We start from the raw sequence: 20670 nt of genomic DNA on the forward strand, positions 1-20670 counted from the left end.
GTTTTACACCATGCAACTGTTTTTTCACGGCTGCTATAGCTGCTTCTTGCAAACATCCCCTGCTGTTTTCCTCCTTTGCCTGAATTTGATAAATGCATCATTTAGCACATTTCATGAGACCAAAACTTGGAAAGGAAATCTGCCTTTCCGTACTGTATGTAGAACATTGATTCTGAAGAAAATGTATCATGGGAAGCTTTGGTTGTTCTTCTATTAGTATAAAAATACTGACCAGGAGCAGAGTAGATAGTGAAACACTTGGCAGGAGGAAGTAATTTACCAGAGCATACTTATTTGCTATAAAGTGTAATATTGACAGACTTTTGTGCTGTTCAGTTTTTCCAACATATCCTAGTAATACTGAAACTGTGAAAACATGATACCAGTTAGAGTAACTCCTTAGGCGCTCAAAGACCTTTTCAAAAGCTTGAAACATAAAAACCAGACTTCATTACAAGTATTACAAAAAAGAATTACGATAAAACTACTGAAAGTAATGATATTATCTCAGATTCAAACAAGTACTGAATAAAAGCTCCACACACACGCACAGACACAGAAACCCTCTTGAAAGGGCAGCTGCAATCTGCGAAATTACCAAAGAACATGCACAACAGCCTTAAACTGTAATGAGCCTGAAACTCAAGATTATAACAAAGAATTTATTCTGAGATGCTGTGTGTCTCTACTTCAGAGGCAGATCACAAATGAAGGAAAACTTTATGTATTCAGATTTTAACTTTACAACAGGGCGCAAACCGAACAACTCCTCTGATTGAAACCATGGACCAAAAAAAAGAGGAGCATGTGACAGTCACAGAGACATTAAAGGCATGCTCTGCTTTCTCTGTGGTCTTAAAATCCTTATTGGAAATAAAGGCCTCACCCTAACGATAAAAGTGTTTTGTGTATTATACTCATGCTTGGGTCTAATAAATGGATTCTGGGAGACCTCCATGACAATAAGATGCTGGTTTGAAATAGAAAATGAAAACAGGCATCTTTATTCTGCTACCAAAACAGGCCTTCTCCAGATCAACTATAAAGAAGCCATGATTGCTCCCAAAGGACGGGAAGGAGAAAAACATATTAAAACAAACACCACCTACCAAATATTAAATTACTCATGTTTTAAACAAACAACAAAAGAGAAAGAAAATAAAAAGTAAAAACACAGAGAACAGGAAGGAAAAACTGGCGAGTATTTAACCACTATGACACATTTAGTTAACACTCCACCTGAGGCTTACAGCTTCACAGCGGCATCATAAAAAGACTTGTGCCTAATAATCATCCTTTTCAACACTGTTACTCTATTACTGAGGCCTTGGATGTTTCTTATCCAAGTTAATGGGCACAATGTCGGTTTGAATTAGCTACCGCTGTCTTTCCAGACATGATTATGATGAATTGGAAAACAGTGGAGAAACACAGAGAAGCAGTTTTCAACAGACCCAAGGTATGTCCCATCCTATCCCGCCCGAGTCTGCTCCAACCTGCACATGGTTGCTATTACAGCATGTTCCCGAGTCCCCCCACCCCCCTTCGTTGCTCCTTCCCACCCACTCCATGAGAGTTTTAAATGTATATTATTGCTGTGGCAGAGATAGTGTTTCAAGACCTCCAGGCAAATACTAAACCCACTGGCAGCAGATTAGACAGAATACTTTACTTATTAGATATTTCCTATTCTAAACAATGTCATCAAAGGCTAAGAACAAGAGCCATATAAAACGCTGCAGCGTGCCTGCCCGCCTGCCTGTTCTGGTCTGTCCAGGCTCATGTGCGGGGCTTCCATAGGATCAGCCTTGCCAGATCCCTCTCCTTTCCCTGGTCTAATGAGGACAGGATGTGCACTTCTTTTCTGTAGAAACACAAGATTTTCCAAGCAAGGGGGAGAGCAGAGAGGGCAGAAAAAGGCCTGGACATGTCTCCATGTGTGTTGTGTTAAGCAGGTCAAACTTCTATTGAAGTAAGAAGGTACTTTAAAGATGTTCAGAGAAGGCAAATGTCCCTTCCAAGTAGTGCGCCATGATGGAAGGGACAAATAAATTGCACAGGAGCTAAGAAGAAGCAAAAACAAGGAGAGACTCTTTACGTCTTCCTGTCTCTCCTGGATTTGAGCTGGACACATGCATTTACAATTACAACAAACACCACGCCTTCTCAAAGAGAGTCCCCTGAGCAAATAAGGCTATATTTAGAGGAGCTAAGCAGTGAAATGACAAAAAACCTACAAGAGAATACATTTATTTAGTGATATATTTGAAACTACGCATGCATCAGTGCGCTCCCAATGAATACATGTGAACATACACAACGTCAGTGACTTTCCCAGGGTTTGATCTTAGCTGTAGCTTTAAAGCCTTCCTGTGTTTCTGGGCTAAGTTATATCCCCATTGCGCTTACTCACTGAAAAAAAGAGGGTAGATAAAAACTGGACTCTGTAGTGTATATGCTTTAACCTTTTGCCAATTTATCCATTGACAGAGGGTAATAAATTCAGGATACAAACATGCACTGTAGCAGCAGTTCTGGTCCCAGCTGAAATCCCCTTTTCCAACAATTACTTTGTATTGCATTATATAATAGCTGCAGTGAAGCGCTGTTTCCAGTTCCCAATGCAATCTCTCTCTGGATGTAGTTGATCATGAATGTGTGACTACACACACTCATACATAAACTCCCCCAAACCCCTATCGTCCAATCATGAGGTCATCCCCTAAGAGTCTCTAGGCAGAACATTCTGGAAAATGGAGGATAATCCCCAAAGTGTGAAATCATAAGTCTCCCAAGTGCCAATCATATCGTAGTGCATCTGTACGGCTTCTGACCCCGACTGCTGTCAGAGTAACTCACAACAGCTTGGCCAGAGGAAGTCTAATATGAGGAAGCTAATGTCACATCATCCTCATGCCACCCGTTCACACTGTTGGTGGAGTAGTTAAATATGACAACACAACTTTTACATCGGAGTACCGCATATGCAGCTGATTGTTTCCAGATGACAGAAAAGTAGGCTCAATTTGGGCTCAGAAACATGAAGAAAAAGAAAACGTGAATGTTTAAAGATAGAAATGTGTGGTAAATGACAGGAAGCACTATAATACAGCCAAGGTCACAGAGATGATCCTTTCAAGGTGACTAAACAGACACAAATCTATCTATCTATCTATCTATCTATCTATCTATCTATCTATCTATCTATCTATCTATCTATCTATCTATCTATCTATCTATCTATCTATCTATCTATCTATCCATCTATCTATCTATCCATCTATCCATCTATCTATCTATCCATCTATCTATCTATCTATCTATCTATCCATCTATCCATCCATCCATCCATCCATCCATCCATCCATCCATCCATCCATCCATCTATCTATCTATCTCTCTATCTCTCGCTCTCTCGGAAACTGAATCTTAATGGCAGTGTTCCCTGTCTTTTAGTAGCTGCAGTGTAACTCCATGTAAAAGATGGAGGTCATGTGACCTGCCCTCTTTGAAAGGACTATTCAGTAGAGCTACCAGCTTGTGAGACGCCTGTAAGAAATTAACTTCTGTATCTTGACTCCATCTGAGTTTACAGGTTAGGCCCCTGCCGTGCTACCCACTATTGTTTACATGAAACCCATTAAGCCGATACCAGGCCTCGTCTTTGTGCTTTTGTGCTGATGAAAGAAAACCTCAGTACAGAAATACCTTATCTTAGCCCAGAAATTAATAACAACGATACTTAACCAACCACCATAAAGGCTGCAATCCATTCTCTCATTTTCTGGTGGAAAACAGAGGGAGGAAGACATTAATAATATGAAGTCACCGCTCTTAGCACACCATAACACAGCAAAAAATGGCATCAAAGACAGTCATTGAACACAGTCAACTTTGTTTCAGTAACAAAGGCAACCTGCTTTGCACTTCAACTGAACCACAACAAGGAAGCGTAGAAGGTCACGACCCTGGGTCTTGGATGGCTGGTGCTTCAGAGAGGCTGTCAACTGAATTTTAAACACAGAACACTCCAAAGCTTAGGGTGTTTGGAGCGGCCAGTTTAACAAGCTCCCTCCATCCTAATGCTGGTGGGTGGTGTTTCTCCTCCAGGGTTTAACAGGATGTTTCTCAAAGGAGCATGAGAGACAATATCCTTTTAGTTCTCTGGCCTCAGAGCTCCTCTCCTTAGCCCCTCAATCCTTGCTTTGGAACGAGTCGATAAATAACAAAGTGAGAATACTTCGCTCACCATGTCAGACACTGTTTTTTCCCCTTGCACGTTACATAAAGGGGGAAAAGGAAACATCCGTGTAACAGTCATAATTTATGCATGTTGACATTCCAAAAGCGCTTTGTCAGTTGAAACACTTTCCATCAAAAAGACCTACTGGGGGAGTAGCAGAGGGAAGACTGAGAATCAGGGCTGGTCTAAAAAGAGAAATGTATGAGAAACAACTAGTTGAAAAAAACTGAGGAGCGGTGAGAGGACAAACTTAAGATTGCAGAGGTGGTGTTCGTAAAAATAGCTATATGGCTTTGAAAAGGCCTGGCTCACAAACAAAGATACAAAATGATAAAGGGGAAGAAAGAATGAACAGTGTTTAACCAGTCACAAGCAATACCTGGGCGGGCAGCCCGAGTATGTATTTGGCTGCTGCTACATTTGCTGACCATTTTTACATTTGTTTTCATTTATTTTTATTAAATCACCATCAAAGATCAATGACTTCCACTAGATCCGGCTCCTATCCGCTGCTGTCCAGCTCCATGCTCTCTGGTCTCTTGCCTTTTCAGAACACAGCACGGAGAAAGGCCGCCAGAGAGCTGGAGTCATATGACCGAGGTTTGCCCCCAGTAATAACTGAATCAAGGATTCTCCTCATCCATGTTGTCTTTATGGTCCTCTGAAAACCTCTGACCTGTTGACTCCAGGTCTGGCTCTGCTCATCATGACGGTTTGTTGTTGTAGTTAAGTGAAATACGATCTGGTGATAACACAGAGTGTTTTATTCTGAAAATTAACCGGATGTTTTCATTTTGTTTTGGTGCCTGACTTCCTGTCCCGCTCCATCTGCTCTGTTGAGAATGATGCGTTGTGCATCTGCCATCTGGGAGAAATAGAAGTCTTGCGTATCTGATCTGAAGGGCTCCGACCTGCCGGATCAGAGACGCAGCCGGAACGCAAAGGAGCGGATCCAGTGAAAAGTTAACACATTGACTAAAATAGAAACCTATCAGATCCAGTGCTATGACGGATCGAAGACGGACTGGACATGGATCTACAACGTCTGATGCACAAGGTCCTACACAATCCCCCTCCTGTTAACACATTGAAGTGCAACATCTAATGTTGACTATAAACCCTCTCAAACCATCGTTTTAAAGTTATGAGCTGCTGGTTGCTGTGGATGTCAGTATGCACTATCCTGATTTTTGATTGCTATGATAAGCTATGTCACTAACGGACAGGATCACCTGTTAAGGGGGTATCGAGTGAAATATGTCAAAAACAGAACTTGTGTCATTTGGGCGTCTTCATAAAAGGTGCTGCTGACAGATGTCACTAAATCACACACTCAGAGAAAGGCAAGAGAAACGGTCAGAGGTGAGGCAGGACACACCCCTGAGAAGAAAGAGGAATAAGCTATCGTGCTGTATGAAAGATGGGGAACAAATCAGAATTAATTAAAAAACTAAACTAGTGATAGAGTATAACGTAATAGAGACAGGGAGATGCATGTTGAAAGTTTTAATACCCCCAACATGTGGCACATCAGTGAAACTCCAGGACTCTGTTACAAAAAATGACTCTGGTAAACATGATGCTAAAGTCTTTGTTTTGTAATCAACTTTGCTCCAAAACTGGTTCTCTCCTGAACAAAACTTAGAGTTCTTGGAAACACAATGTGGATTGCCGCTGCATAGTAAAGGAGTCTTGATTACAGAGCTCTGACATTCAGCAGCCTTCAGTGTTGTAATCAGCATGTTAAATGTGAGCTCATCAAGTTCAGTTGGCCTTCCTTGTACGACTCCAGGTTTTCAAAGGAGCTTGCCAAACCCATCATGCCATGCTCGTGAGCTTTGGCAATCAAGAATGATTTAAAGGGTCTTACAGACACACCACCCTTAAAGCTAAACAGGAGGCACATTGCTTCAGTCATCCTCAGCACGCTGATCGATCTAAACCAAAACCTTGTTTCAGATCCACTGTTCAAGTCCGCTGATGATTATGAGGAACTACTCCATACTGCAACAACAACACAGGATGCAGAGTAGTTGCATTGGTCATTGAAGGAAGTGCTCAGAATGCCCAGAGACTATATTTTAGATTAACACCACAAGTGTGCTAGTGAAAACAAACAAAGGGGGAAAGTGGCTCGGCTATCATGATGTAAGCATTCAGGAATGATACACAGACTTTCTCTGCTTATCCGACATAATGTCTTGGCTGAAAACAGATGCTGCTGAAAGGATATTATGAGCAAAAGCTTCCAACTTTAATGATTAACAAGATATCAGCATCATGGCAAACAACACAGGGACAGTTAAGACATTTAATTTCTTATTATTAAGTCAGCATGGTGCTTGAGCTGGATCGAGAACTTGGCAAAACAAATGTGGCTGATAAATGACCTGTGTGTTCTTCATGTAGCACAAACATATCTTTACTAACTTTTTATCATATAAATGTTTGGACAACTGCATCCAGACTCCCTGCATTTTATTTGGTAGGCGATAAATTTAAGATGAAGGCCAGACTTTGAAAAGTGTATGGTTTAAAGAAATACTTTGGAAAGAGTGAGAGTGAATGTTAAACAGGAGTACCGGTGGGTTTGTCTTGATAGCTTTGATCATAGACTGTCTGAGTCCTTTCTTTTAAAGATTGCCCTCTCTTCTTTCATTAAATTCTTTGCCAACTGGCTCTGATCTTACCCTCTGCAAGAACCTACTACTGGCTAGACCAGAAGGTATAAACCCAGCATTGAAGAAACAGCCTTTTAAAGTATGGTGAAAATATTGGCATTTCCACATGAAGACCTTTATATGGCTGCTTGGATTGGGGATACACTTATTGCAGATTCTCCATACTCCTGGGTTTCATGCCACATAATAAAATTGCTATTGATGCTTTTTCCTTGGCTTGCTTTGGCGTGGGAGACTGATGCCCACTTTGACCTTGCCATCAAGTGTAGCTTGCCCAATCCTCTTTGATTTCGTCATTCAAGTATTGTACAAAACTGAACAAAGTCAGGTAACAGTCTGCTATCTTTGGCTGAACTCTTGAAAAGACTCATGTGAATTAGAAACCATTCCAGGAGACTACTTCATGAAGCAGACTGAGAGAATACCAAGAGTGTGCAAAGCTGTCATGAAGGAAAAAGGGGGCTACTTTACAGAATCTAAAATATGAAACATATTCTGCTTTGTTTAACACTGTTTTGTTCATTAAATAATTCCCTATATGTTCTTTCATAGTTTTGATGTCGTTGGTATTAATCTACAGTGTTTCAAATAATTAAAATAAATACAAACCCTTGAATGAGAAGGTGTTTCCAAACTTTTGACGGGTAGTGTATACAATGTACCTTTAAATGATTGACTGAAGGGACGCTTATTTCCATTAGTCTTGAAGAGACCGAGGTCTTTGTGCATATCATGAGTCTGGATCAGCCATACACCAGGTGTGAAGAACAAAACCACTTCAACACTAAAAGCTCCCTCAAGGTGAGTTGAGACTGAACCCTGAGGTGGTCAGATGATCTGAGAGAGATACAGCCATGCCGAAGTTAACCTGTTTTCTTTGGAAACATCAACATATTGTCCGCTGTGGTTCTAACTCTTGGAACTGACAAGTCATAGGGACATAATTCTCTGGCTAGGCTTTAGGAGAAAACTGCTTGGTGCCAGGCCCCTTTATCTTACACCTTGACCTCCTGTGCACGTGCCATGTATATTTAGGTACAACATACCATCTCTGGCAGTTTTCAGATTGCACTGAATCTTAGTGACATTTTCAAATTATTACCTCACCAGCTCTCTGCAGTATTTTGTTTAGAATAACACAGCATAAAATGTAGCTGTGTTCAGATTTAAGAAGCATGGAATGGCATGGAATCAAATGCTTTGAAATGTTTGCCTCTATGAACATGAGCAAAAACTATGCTCAATAATTTGTACCCTGGATAGAGTTGGACAGACAACAGCGGATGAGATCAATCCAACAGAGAGTCAGTAGTACTTAAGACAAAAAAAAAGGATTGTACATTTCTAAATCCAGCAGTTCAACATGCATGTTTTTATACACATTCAAACCCACATGCATGCTCTGTGAACATATGCTTTAACTTCACTCCATCTAAGTTACAGAAAGCAAACCCAATACTCTCCATCACCTGTTATTCTAGGTGGGATCTTGCTTTTACAGGTGCAGTGAAAAGAAGGTTTCCTGTCTCACCTCTTCAGACAAAAACTCTGGGCTCTTTATTGAAAAAGTGTACGACGGTGTGTGTACAAGTTGCCCTTGAGTTCCCTGCTCATAAAGTCACCTTAGTGTGTGACCCTGTTTCCCTTACAGTCAGAGAGAGGGTACTCATCACCCCTTCTCACCTGAGCTGACACCAGATGCCAGGGTTCAAGGTGGGGGCCTGGTGCCGCTCCTCAAAGAGACTGTGTTTCCAGGCTCTAATAGAATTCCAACCTCTGTGACTTTATTTGGAGTTTTCACGCTAATTTTGCAAGAACCGCTTCAGGAGAAAGCAAATTCAGCTGCTACTGATCTCAAATAGATTGAGTTTCCAAGGGGACAACTTCACAACGAGCAACAGTTATGGTTTAAGAAGACGGTTGGTAGTGGTGCTGGGCTGACCAGCGAGGTAAGTTGTTATGACTGGCTGTCAATTAGCAGCTGATTCACAGAGGAGGGTCAGCAAGCCTTGGAAAAAAAATCAGCTTTCATAACAAAAGTAAGGCAGCAAGATGAACACAGGCTATGAAAATATGTATGTTTAAGATAAGCTGAGACAACGAACCTTACTTAACAGATGTAAGGCAGCCAGAATGGAAAAGGAGACGCCTGTGCAGGGAGCCTTATTTATTATTGCTCTCAGCAGAAACAGGACAAAGGAAAATAGTACCAAGCAGGATTGAGAGGGGTCACAGTGAAAGGGATCCGGCCCCCAGAGACGGTTAATAGCCAGCTTGACTGGTGAGGAGCTGTGCTCTCAGGAACAACAGTCTCCACATTTACAGCTAAATACTTTGAACAGAGCCAGGAATCAAAGCAAACAGTGGATTCAGGCTCCTCAGAACTCTTTCTCACTGTGTCATGCCTCATCTCTGTTGATTTCTCTCTTACTCATTGTTTCCTTTGTATTCTCTGTCATAAACCATTCTCTTTCAAGGTTCCTTGTTTTTCTTACTACGCTGTTCCTTTTTCGTGCTTCAAATTTCCACTCTGGATACATGTTTGACTGGAGCACATAAAAGCTCCTCCAACACCTCACTGTCCTGGAAGTCTCTGATGAAACCTCAGTCTTCAGATCTCAACAGCTTCGAGACAAAATGAAACACTCATCACAGAGAGGAGCAGTCTTGGAAATGGTTTACTTTAAACATAAACAGACAAGGATCCAGCTCAGATCACTCACTGAGCCAAGCTTGTCAACAACACCTTGGCTTAGATAAGCCGTGTTACTCGCTTTCCACATTCTGCTAATACTACTTTATGCATGAGAGCTAAGTTGTTACACAAGAGGTAAAATAGGTCACCAAGAATTCAATCTTCCAGCGTGAGTCCGTCAGACGGTAGCGTTGGAGTGAAAACTGAGGGGTCCAAGGGTCTCCATTTGTTCCACAGGTTTTGTCAGGACATTAAGGGACATGGAGTCGTGGAAAGCTTTGACTCCTTAAAAAGTCAGAAAAAGATGACACAACTATGAGAAAATGCTTCACCATGCAAATGCACTTAACTGTAGCCACATAGAAGATGTGCACAAGCATGCGTCATTAAAAACAGACTCCTCCCCGCTGACCTAAAACCTCAGTACAAACCAAACAGTTCTCAACCTCTGTGCTCATCTTGTCTGTAAATTAACCTCCCACAACAGTAGGCCCACTTCTTGTTGGGGACCTCTGGTGATTTATGATACTACATTAGTCCACTTTGTGTGCCTGTTCTCATCGTTGGTGTTCAAGACCCGACAGAGGTGAGAGTGTCGTAATGTCGTCACCTGAAGAATATCAAACTCCACTCTTTCCAGAGGAGGAATAGTCCCTTCTGTCAGCCAGATAGATACTTAAAAAGTAATCTCATAAAGGACCAACAGTTTCTACAACCAGGAGCAGAGCCAGGAACATAAGAGGAAAGACGAAGCAGCATGAAAAGAGGGAAAGGGGGATGAAAGGAGAGACAAATAAAGGTAAACAGACAGGTAATTGAGAATCAAGTAATGATGTATAGGGATGCGTATGTGAAGTGATGTGGCAAACGAATAAAGGAAGGAAATACAGAAATAAAGGAGGGTAGGAAGTGTAGAGATAAGGTAGGTAATAGGCGATAAAAAGGTTTCCCCCATGTGTGTTTACTAAAAAACGTAATTTAGATGTTCCTGTGAGGCCTGATACCTCGTTCTGAACATGAGCACAGCCTTACTAAGTATTTCTGTGTGCACAGTCATCAGTGTGTGTGTGTGTGTGCCTGAGTGTTGGAGGAAGTCTAAAGCCCTGTTTCTCATGCGTGTAATCATGCCAGGATGAGGTGGAGGATGAAGCAGAGCGGGACTTCCCTGCACCAGAGGGTATTTTCCTCTCACACTGTGGTGCAAGCACATGGCTGACCCAGGCTGACTCTGTGTGTGTGTGTTTGCTTTCTGTATTAGAGAAAGAGACAAGGGCATTAATGCTTACTGTAAGTAATGTGCATATATTTAAACAAGTGTTTAGACACACTGTATTTGATGTTTTTTTTTTCACCAAACTAATACTGATTTAATCATGTTCTGGCAAAAGGGCTTTCTTTAAACCTCCTCTCAATAAAGTCATTCAATTAAATCCAAGTGAATGAAACTAAATGAATAAAGAGAAAAAATGTGGGTCAATCAATGATGTTATTCCAGATGGGTGGATCACCATAAATACTTCTGGCACTTGTCATCGTGGCAAACACGGCAGCCAGACAGTGATGCCCTCAATGCTCATACAGTAAGCACTGCAAACCTACATAGAGACATGTATTTCATTGAGGTGACATAATGATATGAAGTGTGAGAGCTATGGTTTACTCTTGTTTTTGTCAAACAAAAAGCACAACATCAGAGCTGAAAACACGACTTCATGCACACAGGTCAGCAACATACACTACCAGTCAAAGGTTTGGACACACCTTCTCATTCAATGGCTTTCATTCCTTTTAATTATTTTCAACATTGTAGATTAACACCAAAGACATCAAAACTATGCAATAACATGGTTTTGCCATAATCTGGATTACAACAGTAGTCAAATAGGGCTATCCATTGTGTACTAACCCTACCTCTGAACAACACAACTGATGGTCTCAAGGTGTTTCCAAACTTTTGACTGGTAGTGTATGTGTACATAGCTTTGCTTGTGCAAATATCTATGTGTGTGGGATGACACATTAACCTCAGAATATAAAAAGGAGGCCAATCTATGGCAGACCATACTAAATGAATGACTACTGAATAAACATCTCAATAATGCACAGACTTTTAAGATCAACACATGTGCTCATGTATTGCCTGTAAATTACTTCTTGCATCTTAATTATGATTTAAGTGGTAATGGATCTGCAAACTGAGCTGCATGCTCCACGACAAAGAACATGACAGATTATGAAAAATAAAGAAACATCTGTATGTATAGAAGGGTCCTAATAAATGAGTCTAAGGGTGTTTGTCTTTGGGCACAGATTTTCTCACAGCACAGCTCAGTGACTGGACAGGACTAAAAATAACACACACGCCTTGCACACATTTCCCACATGCCTGGCTCACCTCATCACTGCAGGGGAACCCAAAAACCCATACAAAACAAATTCATTAACCCAGACGATAAAACACAGCTGTGAGGGGTAATGAGCAAGTTCTAAAACTGGTGCATGGGATTGTGGAGAATCTGTTGAAGGCAAACAGAACGATTCATAAAACGAGTAGAAAAAGGAACAAGGCGGATAGGAAGTAGAAGAAAGTGAGCAAGGGAGTGTTATTTAATTTAAACTCTTGCTCTTTAAACTCTTGGGGACAGCACTGACTGTTAAAGCAGAAATGCTTTATTGAAGCTCACAAACAATAACCAATTCCCCTTCACCAGATGTTTGACAACATGGAGATGTTTGTAATAGACTTCTTTGGACAGATTGTTCAAACACAGAACAAAAAAACTGTCCCATGGGTAATATCCCTGAAATTGGGATTACGGAAAAAAGCTGAATATGTGCACCAAATCTAGACTCTGGTGCTGCAAAAACTATCCATTTGCTTTTCAAAATGATGACTGTAAGCTTTAGCAGTGGGACACATGCATCTGTTTTATTCCATCCAGTCAGTCAATCCTAATCATACCCAGTTTAAATTAAGAGTTTATACCCCAGGCAAAAATGAAGAGATTTGATGGTGCGTCAGCTACAGATAAACAGCTAGGCTACTGGCAGACTGCAAGGAAGGAGAAGCAGCCCTCTGGATCTGGTGTTTGAAATGGGATCACATGATGCTGTAGTGAAACCAACACTAGAGGGCTCTGCAGCTTGTAAAATGAGCTTCTCCTAAGTGGAACACGGCCATGTTTGAGTCATACTGGCCCCTGTCTTGCAGCGTTTGAGCCAAGCAACTGGACAGATGCGGTCGCCAAAAGACTTACAACACTAAGATTGATGGAGGTACAAATAGTTTAACAGTGAGTGTCCAGAAAAATCAAAGCCAGATTACATTTAGTGCGGGTAACCTCCAGTCTGTGAAGCTGCACAGATGTGAATACACACTGATCGACCTCAGTGTTAATGATATTGCTACACTCTATAATAGCACTGCTGTAAAGAACATACTATAATACACCTGAAATGAATATGGTGTCATAAAAGTGAAAGTAAGACTGAGAGTTCCCAAAAACTGTGACTGTATAAGTAAATATTAGATCACAGCAGAAGTATTTCCCCATGCATATGTTCTTCATATTTCAGTACTGGGTGAATGATCATTATATTATCACCCTGAACCCACGGGACTTATCCGTTTCACTTAAACCAGCCTGAGGCAGCATGAAAGTGGATCCTGGATTGAGGAAAGTTTACTGTTGTCATCCCTGTAATAACTGGAAAACATGACTGAGGGAAGGAACAAAACATTTAGTATCAGTATTACCTTGAGAAATACAAGCTCAAAACCTTATCTAAAGAAAGTGTGTGTGTGTGTGTGTGTGTGTGTGTGTGTGTGTGTGTGTGTGCGTGTGTGTGTGTGCACGTGGGGATTTTAAATGGACCTCCCAGAATAGCTGCTAGCTGAGCTTTCTCATCCTGCCTTGAACCTGGATGAACCTTCTGCAGCCGTTAGCTGCCCCTTGACAGAATCAAGCCATGAATCATTCATTACAAGTCAAAGGGGGGGCTCAGAGATCACCCAAATCAAAACCAGATGCAGCTCAGGCGCCTCCTTAGCATTAACCGTATAAACAACTAAGCAAACAAATAAATAAATAAATCAGAAAAGTTCACACTTTGACTTTCCTGTACTCGTTTTTATAAAACAGGAGGATTGCGAGATCTTAATTGTAGTATATATTAAACAGCCTCTGCTCAGTGAGCGCGCTCTCTGTCAATTAGAAGGTAGTGTCTTTATATTCATGCATCATCAAACAATTTCAACATCAACAAAAAAATCCCTGAAAGCCAACCATGTGACTTTTGAAGCGATAACGAGGTCGGAGTAATCAAAGTCCCTGCTAATTGTTTTGTAATGTGCATCTTTCAGTTAACTGTAGTTTCCTCAAACCGAATGCTGCTAATACCAAATGGCAGCATTGCTCTTTTGTCCATTTAAAGGGAAGAGCTGATGCAATTACAGTTGCATTTTAATAAGAATTCATAGTCCGTGGAGGGTGTTGCGTTTATTTTTGTGCATAATAGCTAAAAGGCAGTATGAGCTCTAGTGATGCATGTTGCCTGCACACTACAATGTTATTCCTCTGCTCTTGTTGAGTTTAATGCTACATGGTTCAATGTATTCTGCACATATGTGTAGTAGACATGTTTGCTCTTTACATGCAAACTATATACATTCCTTAAATATATACATTTCCAGATATGTGTGTATTAAATAAATGAAGTTCAAGTTCAGTATTTATTCCCCATGGGGCCTTTTGAGTACGGCGATTTCCCTAGCTTTGCTGAGCTTACGGACAGTCCTTAAATCACTCACAGAAACATCAAATCATTACAAATAATTGCCGTGCATGTCAGACGTTGGAGCAGCTGGAGAGAAGGGGTGGAGTGGAACTGAAGTATGGATCACATCTTACTTAGCTTTCAGGGAAACCATCAGAGCAACCGTCTCCAAAAAGGATATGGTTGCAGGTTAGTATTGTGAATAATAAGGAATAGAGTCTGGTGATGCACATGAATGCCAACATCTGCAGGGGAGTTGAATTGCTTGACGAACACAACATTATAGCATGATTGGTTACGTTTTTGTTAACTGCTGCTTCTGTGAAATAGCAACTTCCTACAGGAACTGAAGAGTGCAGCTTTTAGCAGGAGTTACAAACCTCCCAATGGAGAAAAGGTCGCAGCTGAACACAGATTTCTCAGGGCCAACAATACCAAGTGGAATCAGCACAAGGCCTGGGCAGTGGCACAAACTGACACCCTGCCCTTCAAGCACTGTAAATAAGACGACAACGTACTCTATTTTTAAGATGCTAATCAAGTCATTCTGACATACTTTGGTCAATGCACTCTAAATAAAGAGGGCTAAATAAGAGATTGTCATGATCGACAACCTGCGGGATAAAAGAGAGAACGGAGAGACGGCCTAATCAGAAGACCTGCTGCACACCTAGTTGGAGGAGGTCCTGTTTCACTTTACCGAGATGCTACATCAACCCCTGAGCTGGACTCTCCATAAGCTGCGATGTGGTCCACACTTTGTGTAATGCCTCATAGCGGGCATATGGCTTTGTGGGGTACCTCGCTGCTGAGGGTCACACAGGAACATTTTTTACTGCCTGGTTTAAAGTGACTCTAAAGAAGGAGCAGCCCCTCACTGTGTGGTACAGCTGCTCAGCATTGTGTTAACACTGTCCATCCAGGAGGTCCTTTTATGGGCTGACTCACCACAGTTTTCACCGTGCCAAACTCAGACTCATTACCTTTAATTTTTGTATAGGCTGAGAGTGCCAGGGATCCAAGACATCACTGCTAGTTACACCTGGTGTTGTACGAAGTCTGCCACCAACGCTGCAGATGCTACTCTAAAATAGTACCAACCAACAGCTACTGAAGCACTGTGTGATTTCTGCTCCAAAGTCCACTTCAGTGATCAGAGAACCAAGAACTTCAAAGAACTTGAATTAATTCACAACCTCCAGGAAATCATCTATATGATCACTACAGATACATTCCCATACTGGATACTGAGAATGATACAGTTGCCCCTCGACAGTTCTTTCAGATTTAACAAACAAACAAGCTTAGTTGTAAAAACAAGCTTCTTTTGGATCAGACGTCCAGGGAGGTAAAATAAGTAATTCTTTATATTTTGGTGTTGCTCAATCATCTCTTCGTCACTTACAGCAGGTTCAAAATGAAGCTTCACACCTGCTGACTGGAAAGATCACATCACGCCTGTCCTGGCTTCTCTTCACTGGCTTCCTGTCCATTTCAGGATCCAGCTCAAGATTGTGATGTTGGTTTTTAAAAGTTTACATCATACCTGTATGAGTGTTTGCACCTACATGCTCCAGCCAAGAGGTGCCAAGATCCAGGCTGAGAACTAGAGGTGACAGAGCCTTTGCTCTTTGTGGTGGCTGCTCCCACACTGTGGAACAGTCTACCTCTGAATATCAGGAGTGCACAGAACATTGAGAGTTTTAAATCATTGCTTAAAACACCCCACACAAACATAATCCTGGTCCAGAGAGAGAACTTTTAGAGATATGATGATGCATATTGTACAAGGATGAGAGTTAATTCCTCGCTACCAGCGAAGCTGTGTCACAGATTGTATCTTATATCACCAAGGTGGCTGACCTGAATCCTACAAGGTTAAAGAAAGCCTTATCCTCCATGAGTGGAAGCTGCTTTGAAGGGTAAGACTTGTGGTTTTGATTGATCAGCTGATTCCTATTTGTGCAAGTAGCACTGAAACACAAGGGAAGGTACATTCCCTTCCCTGGACTCTCATCTCCCTCATCCTGCTCCCTCCTCTGTGACTCCACAACAGCTGGTAAATATTTTTATATTGTGTTCCATTAAAAAGCTTTATTAAGTGGTCAGACAGGGCAAATGGCGCCTGGGAGCTCCCCGTCCTATAAACAATAGGAAGGGTTCTGAGTGCTCCAGCTGAGCACGGCACAGTAAACTTTACATTTACACTCGGTTACATTAGAGAGATGCTCTTAGTGAGTAAATATTTGAGTGTGTTGGATACACCCAGAATAGTCTTTGGCAATATTCAGGGGCACTGAATCAGGAAAACCCTCATGATAGATGTTTTTTCAAACTCACACAGCCACATGCTGTTTTGTAATAAGATGTAAGAGGTATTTCATGGAGATTAATAAGACATTAGACTTCAGCAGCATCAGAGGTGACTTATGAGCCAATACGTGTGTGTGTGTGTTCCCCTGAGTACAAAACAATTCATTCCTTGGTATGACAAAACACAGATACGTGGGAAGACGTGGTGAATTTATGGACGGATTAGATGATGGAACCAGGGCTCTTCAAGCTTAAGAAACAATCATCATTCCACATAGACACTGTGTCTAAGTTTATATACGAGGGGGTGTTAAAACGCATGTTAAGGAACAGATCACTGATTAAAGTTCATACCTCTGCACTCTTCTCTGGAGCGTCCATCCCCACCATGTTGTCTCTGAACAGCTGCTGGAGGAGCTGAACCTGGGCAATGCTGAGGTAGAAATCCAGACTGCTGGTCACATTCACCTCCAGAGAGTGTCCACAGACCACCACCTCCTATTTAGAGACACAGTTGATGGTATATAGGGTGAGTGAGAAGAGGGTGATGGGTGCAGTGAGCATGACAGATGTCATGCCTTTTCATCTTTCATCAATACTCCTCTTGCATGTCTTATATATGTTTCATTCAGCTGAGTTGTACCTTGTAACCCTTTTACCATCTCCAGTTGCTCAACCACAGTGAGCAGTTCATGCCTCAGCCCAGAGCATCATGACATCACTCACTATCACAGGCAGAACTACAGAAACTGCACCAAACCATATTAGGCCACCTTTGTGTAAGTATTACATATTTAGGCCTATACTGTCTACCAAACATTAAATGACAGCTTACGCTTTATTCGCCATACTATGTAATATACACTACCAGTAAAACGTTTGGAAACATCTTCTCATTCGAGGGTTTGTATGTATTTTAATAATTTGAAATACTGTGGGTTAATACCAAAGACATCAAACTATGAAATAACATATATGGAATTATTTAATGAACAAAAAGTGTTAAACAAAGCAAAATATGTTTTATATTTTAGATTCTGTAAAGTACAGTGGGGCAAAAAAGTATTTAGTCAGCCACTGATTTTGCAAGTTCTCCCACTTAGAAAGATGAGAGAGGTCTGTAATTTTCATCAGAGGTACACTTCAACTATGAAAGACTAATTGAGAAAAGAAAATCCAGGAAATCACATTGAAGGGTTTTTAAAGAATTTATTTGTAAATTATGGTGGAAAATAAGTATTTGGTCACCCACAAACAAGCAAGATTTCTGGCTCTCACAGACCTGTAACTTCTTCTTTAAGAACCTCTTCTGTCCTCCACTCGTTACCTGTATTAATGGCACCTGTTTGAACTCGTTATCTGTATAAAAGACACCTGTCCACAGCCTCAAACAGTCAGACTCCAAACTCAAACATGGCCAAGTCCAAAGAGCTGTTGAAGGACACCAGGAAGAAAATTGTGGACCTGCACCAGGCTGGGAAGAGTGAATCTACAATAGGCAAGCAGGTTGGTGTGAATAAATCAACTGTGTGAGCAATTGTAAGAAAATGGAAGACATGCAAGACCATTGATAATCTCCCTCGATCTGGGGCCCCACGCAAGATCTCATCCCGTGGGGTCAAAATGATCATGAGAACGGTGAGCAACAATCCCAGAACTACACGGAGGGACCTGATGAATGACCTGCAGAGAGCTGGGACCAAAGTAACAAAGGCTACCATCAGTAACACACTACGCCGAGAGGGACTCAAATCCTGCAGCGCCAGGCGTGTCCCCCTGCTTAAGCCAGTACATGTCCAGCATATGGATGATTCAGAAGAGGATTAGGAGAATATTATGTGGTCAGATGAAACCAAATAGAACTTTTTTGGTAAAAACTCAACTTGTCGTGTTTGGAGGAAGAAGAATGCTGAGTTGAATCCAAAGAACACCATACCTACTGTGAAGCATGGGGGTGGAAACCTCATGCTTTGGGGCTGTTTTTCTACAAAGGGTACAGGACGACTGATCCGTGTTAAGGGAAGAATGAACGGGGCCATGTATCGTGAGATTTTAAGCCAAAACCTCCTTCCATCAGTGAGAGCATTGGAGATGGAATGTGGCTGGGTCTTCCAGCATGACAATGATCCCAAACACACCGCTCGGGCAACGAAGGAGTGGCTCCGTAAAAAGCATTTCAAGGTCCTGGAGTGGCCGAGCCAGTCTCCAGACCTCAACCCCATAGAAAATTTGTGGAGGGAGTTGAAAGTCCGTGTTGCCCAGCGACAGCCCCAAAACATCACTGCTCTAGATCTGCATGGAGGAATGGGCCAAAATACCAGCTACAGTGTGTGCAAACCTGGTGAAGACTTACAGGAAATGTTTGACCTCTGTCATTGCCAACAAAGGTTATGTTATAAAGTATTGAGCTGAACTTTTGTTATTGACCAAATACTTATTTTCCACCATAATTTACAAATAAATTCTTTAAAAATTCTACAATGTGATTTCCTGTTTTTTTTTTCTCAATTAGTCTCTCATGGTTGAAGTGTACCTCTGATGAAAATTACAGACCTCTCATCTTTCTAAGTGGGAGAACTTGCAAAATCAGTGGCTGACTAAATACTTTCTTGCCCCACTGTAGCTCCCTTTTTCCTTCATGACAGCTTTGCACACTTGGTATTCTCTCAGTCTGCTTCATGAAGTGGTCTCCCGGAATGGTTTCTAATTAACATGAGCCTTGTCAAGAGTTCATTTGTAGAATGACTTGCCTTCTTAATGTGTTTCAGACCATCAGTTGTGTTGTTCAGAGGTAGGGTTAGTACGCAATGGATAGTCCTATTTGACTACTGCTGTAATCCAGATTATGGCAAAACCAGATTATTTCATAGTTTTGATGTCTTTGGTGTTAATCTATGGTGTTTCAAATAATTAAAATAAATAAAAACCATTGAATGAGAAGGTGTCTCCAAACTTTTGACTGGTAGTGTATATCTAAAAATAATTGTATTCCTTTACAGTTCTTTTAAAGGGATTTTATGTCTTTTAAAATACTTTTAATTTCTTAATCTTGTGTTGTGTGAATTTATGACCTGTTTGTTTTATTTTGCTGCCCATGTAAAGCACTTTGTAACCACAATTTTGAAAAGTGCTCTATAAACAAAGGTTATTATAAGAACCATATCTGAGGATGTCTAAGTCACGTGTGTGTGTGTGTGTGTGTGTGTGTGTGTGTGTGTGTGTGTGTGTGTGTGTGTGTGTGTGTGTGTGTGTGTTTTTTTTTGTGAGTGCAAACTATGGATTAGCTGTTAGCCATCGTCAAGGGGCACATTAGCGTGGGCAGATGAAGCATCAATGAAGAAAGAAGTCCTTCCAGAAAACATCAGCTGCACAAGCAGAAAGATTTGAACTCTGGGGGTCAAAAGCCTCCGTTACACCGAGGACTGACTCGGGGACTCCTAATAAGTCACTGCAGCAAGCAAAAACATTCAAAGAAAAAAAAGAAAAAAAAAAAGAGTAAAGACATTTATTCTTAAATGTATTAATTAATAATAACTTGACTGACATTAATGTCAATGCTTATGTTAAAAAATATTGTAGTAATTGTAATACTGGATATGAAAGGTCAAGGTCAAAAGGGGGGAAAGTGTTAGTTTGAGAGGAAGCACACTTTTTTTTTAAAGTTATTTTTTGGGGCATTTTTGTCTTTATTAGATTGGACAGTTGAGGAGAGACAGGAAACGTGGGGAGCAGAGAGCGGGGGATGACATGCAGCATAGGGGTCGTGGCCGGGCGTCGAACCAGTGACTGCTGTGACTCTGTATGTAGCCTCTGTACATGGGGCGCACTCTTTAACCGTGAGGTCAACAGGCGCCTCAGGTAGGAGTGACAGGCTTAAAAAGTACTTACTACTTTACTTTAAGACTGGAGCAGTGGACTTATAACTTAAAGAATGAAGGGGACATATTTTTGACAACATGGAT

General features: G+C 41.3%; 1 protein-coding gene across 1 annotated transcript in view; it reads right to left on the reverse strand.

Annotated features, from left to right (window-relative positions):
• LOC117822768 (vacuolar protein sorting-associated protein 13B-like) overlaps positions 1 to 20670 on the reverse strand; it is a 288297-nt gene that overhangs the window by 92185 nt on the left and 175442 nt on the right. Inside the window, 1 exon segment of the mRNA XM_034697674.1 lies at positions 17063 to 17206. Coding sequence (XP_034553565.1) covers positions 17063 to 17206 — 144 coding nt within the window.

The sequence above is a fragment of the Notolabrus celidotus genome, chromosome 12, assembly GCF_009762535.1.
Source record: "Notolabrus celidotus isolate fNotCel1 chromosome 12, fNotCel1.pri, whole genome shotgun sequence".
NCBI classification, from domain to species: Eukaryota; Metazoa; Chordata; class Actinopteri; order Labriformes; family Labridae; genus Notolabrus; species Notolabrus celidotus.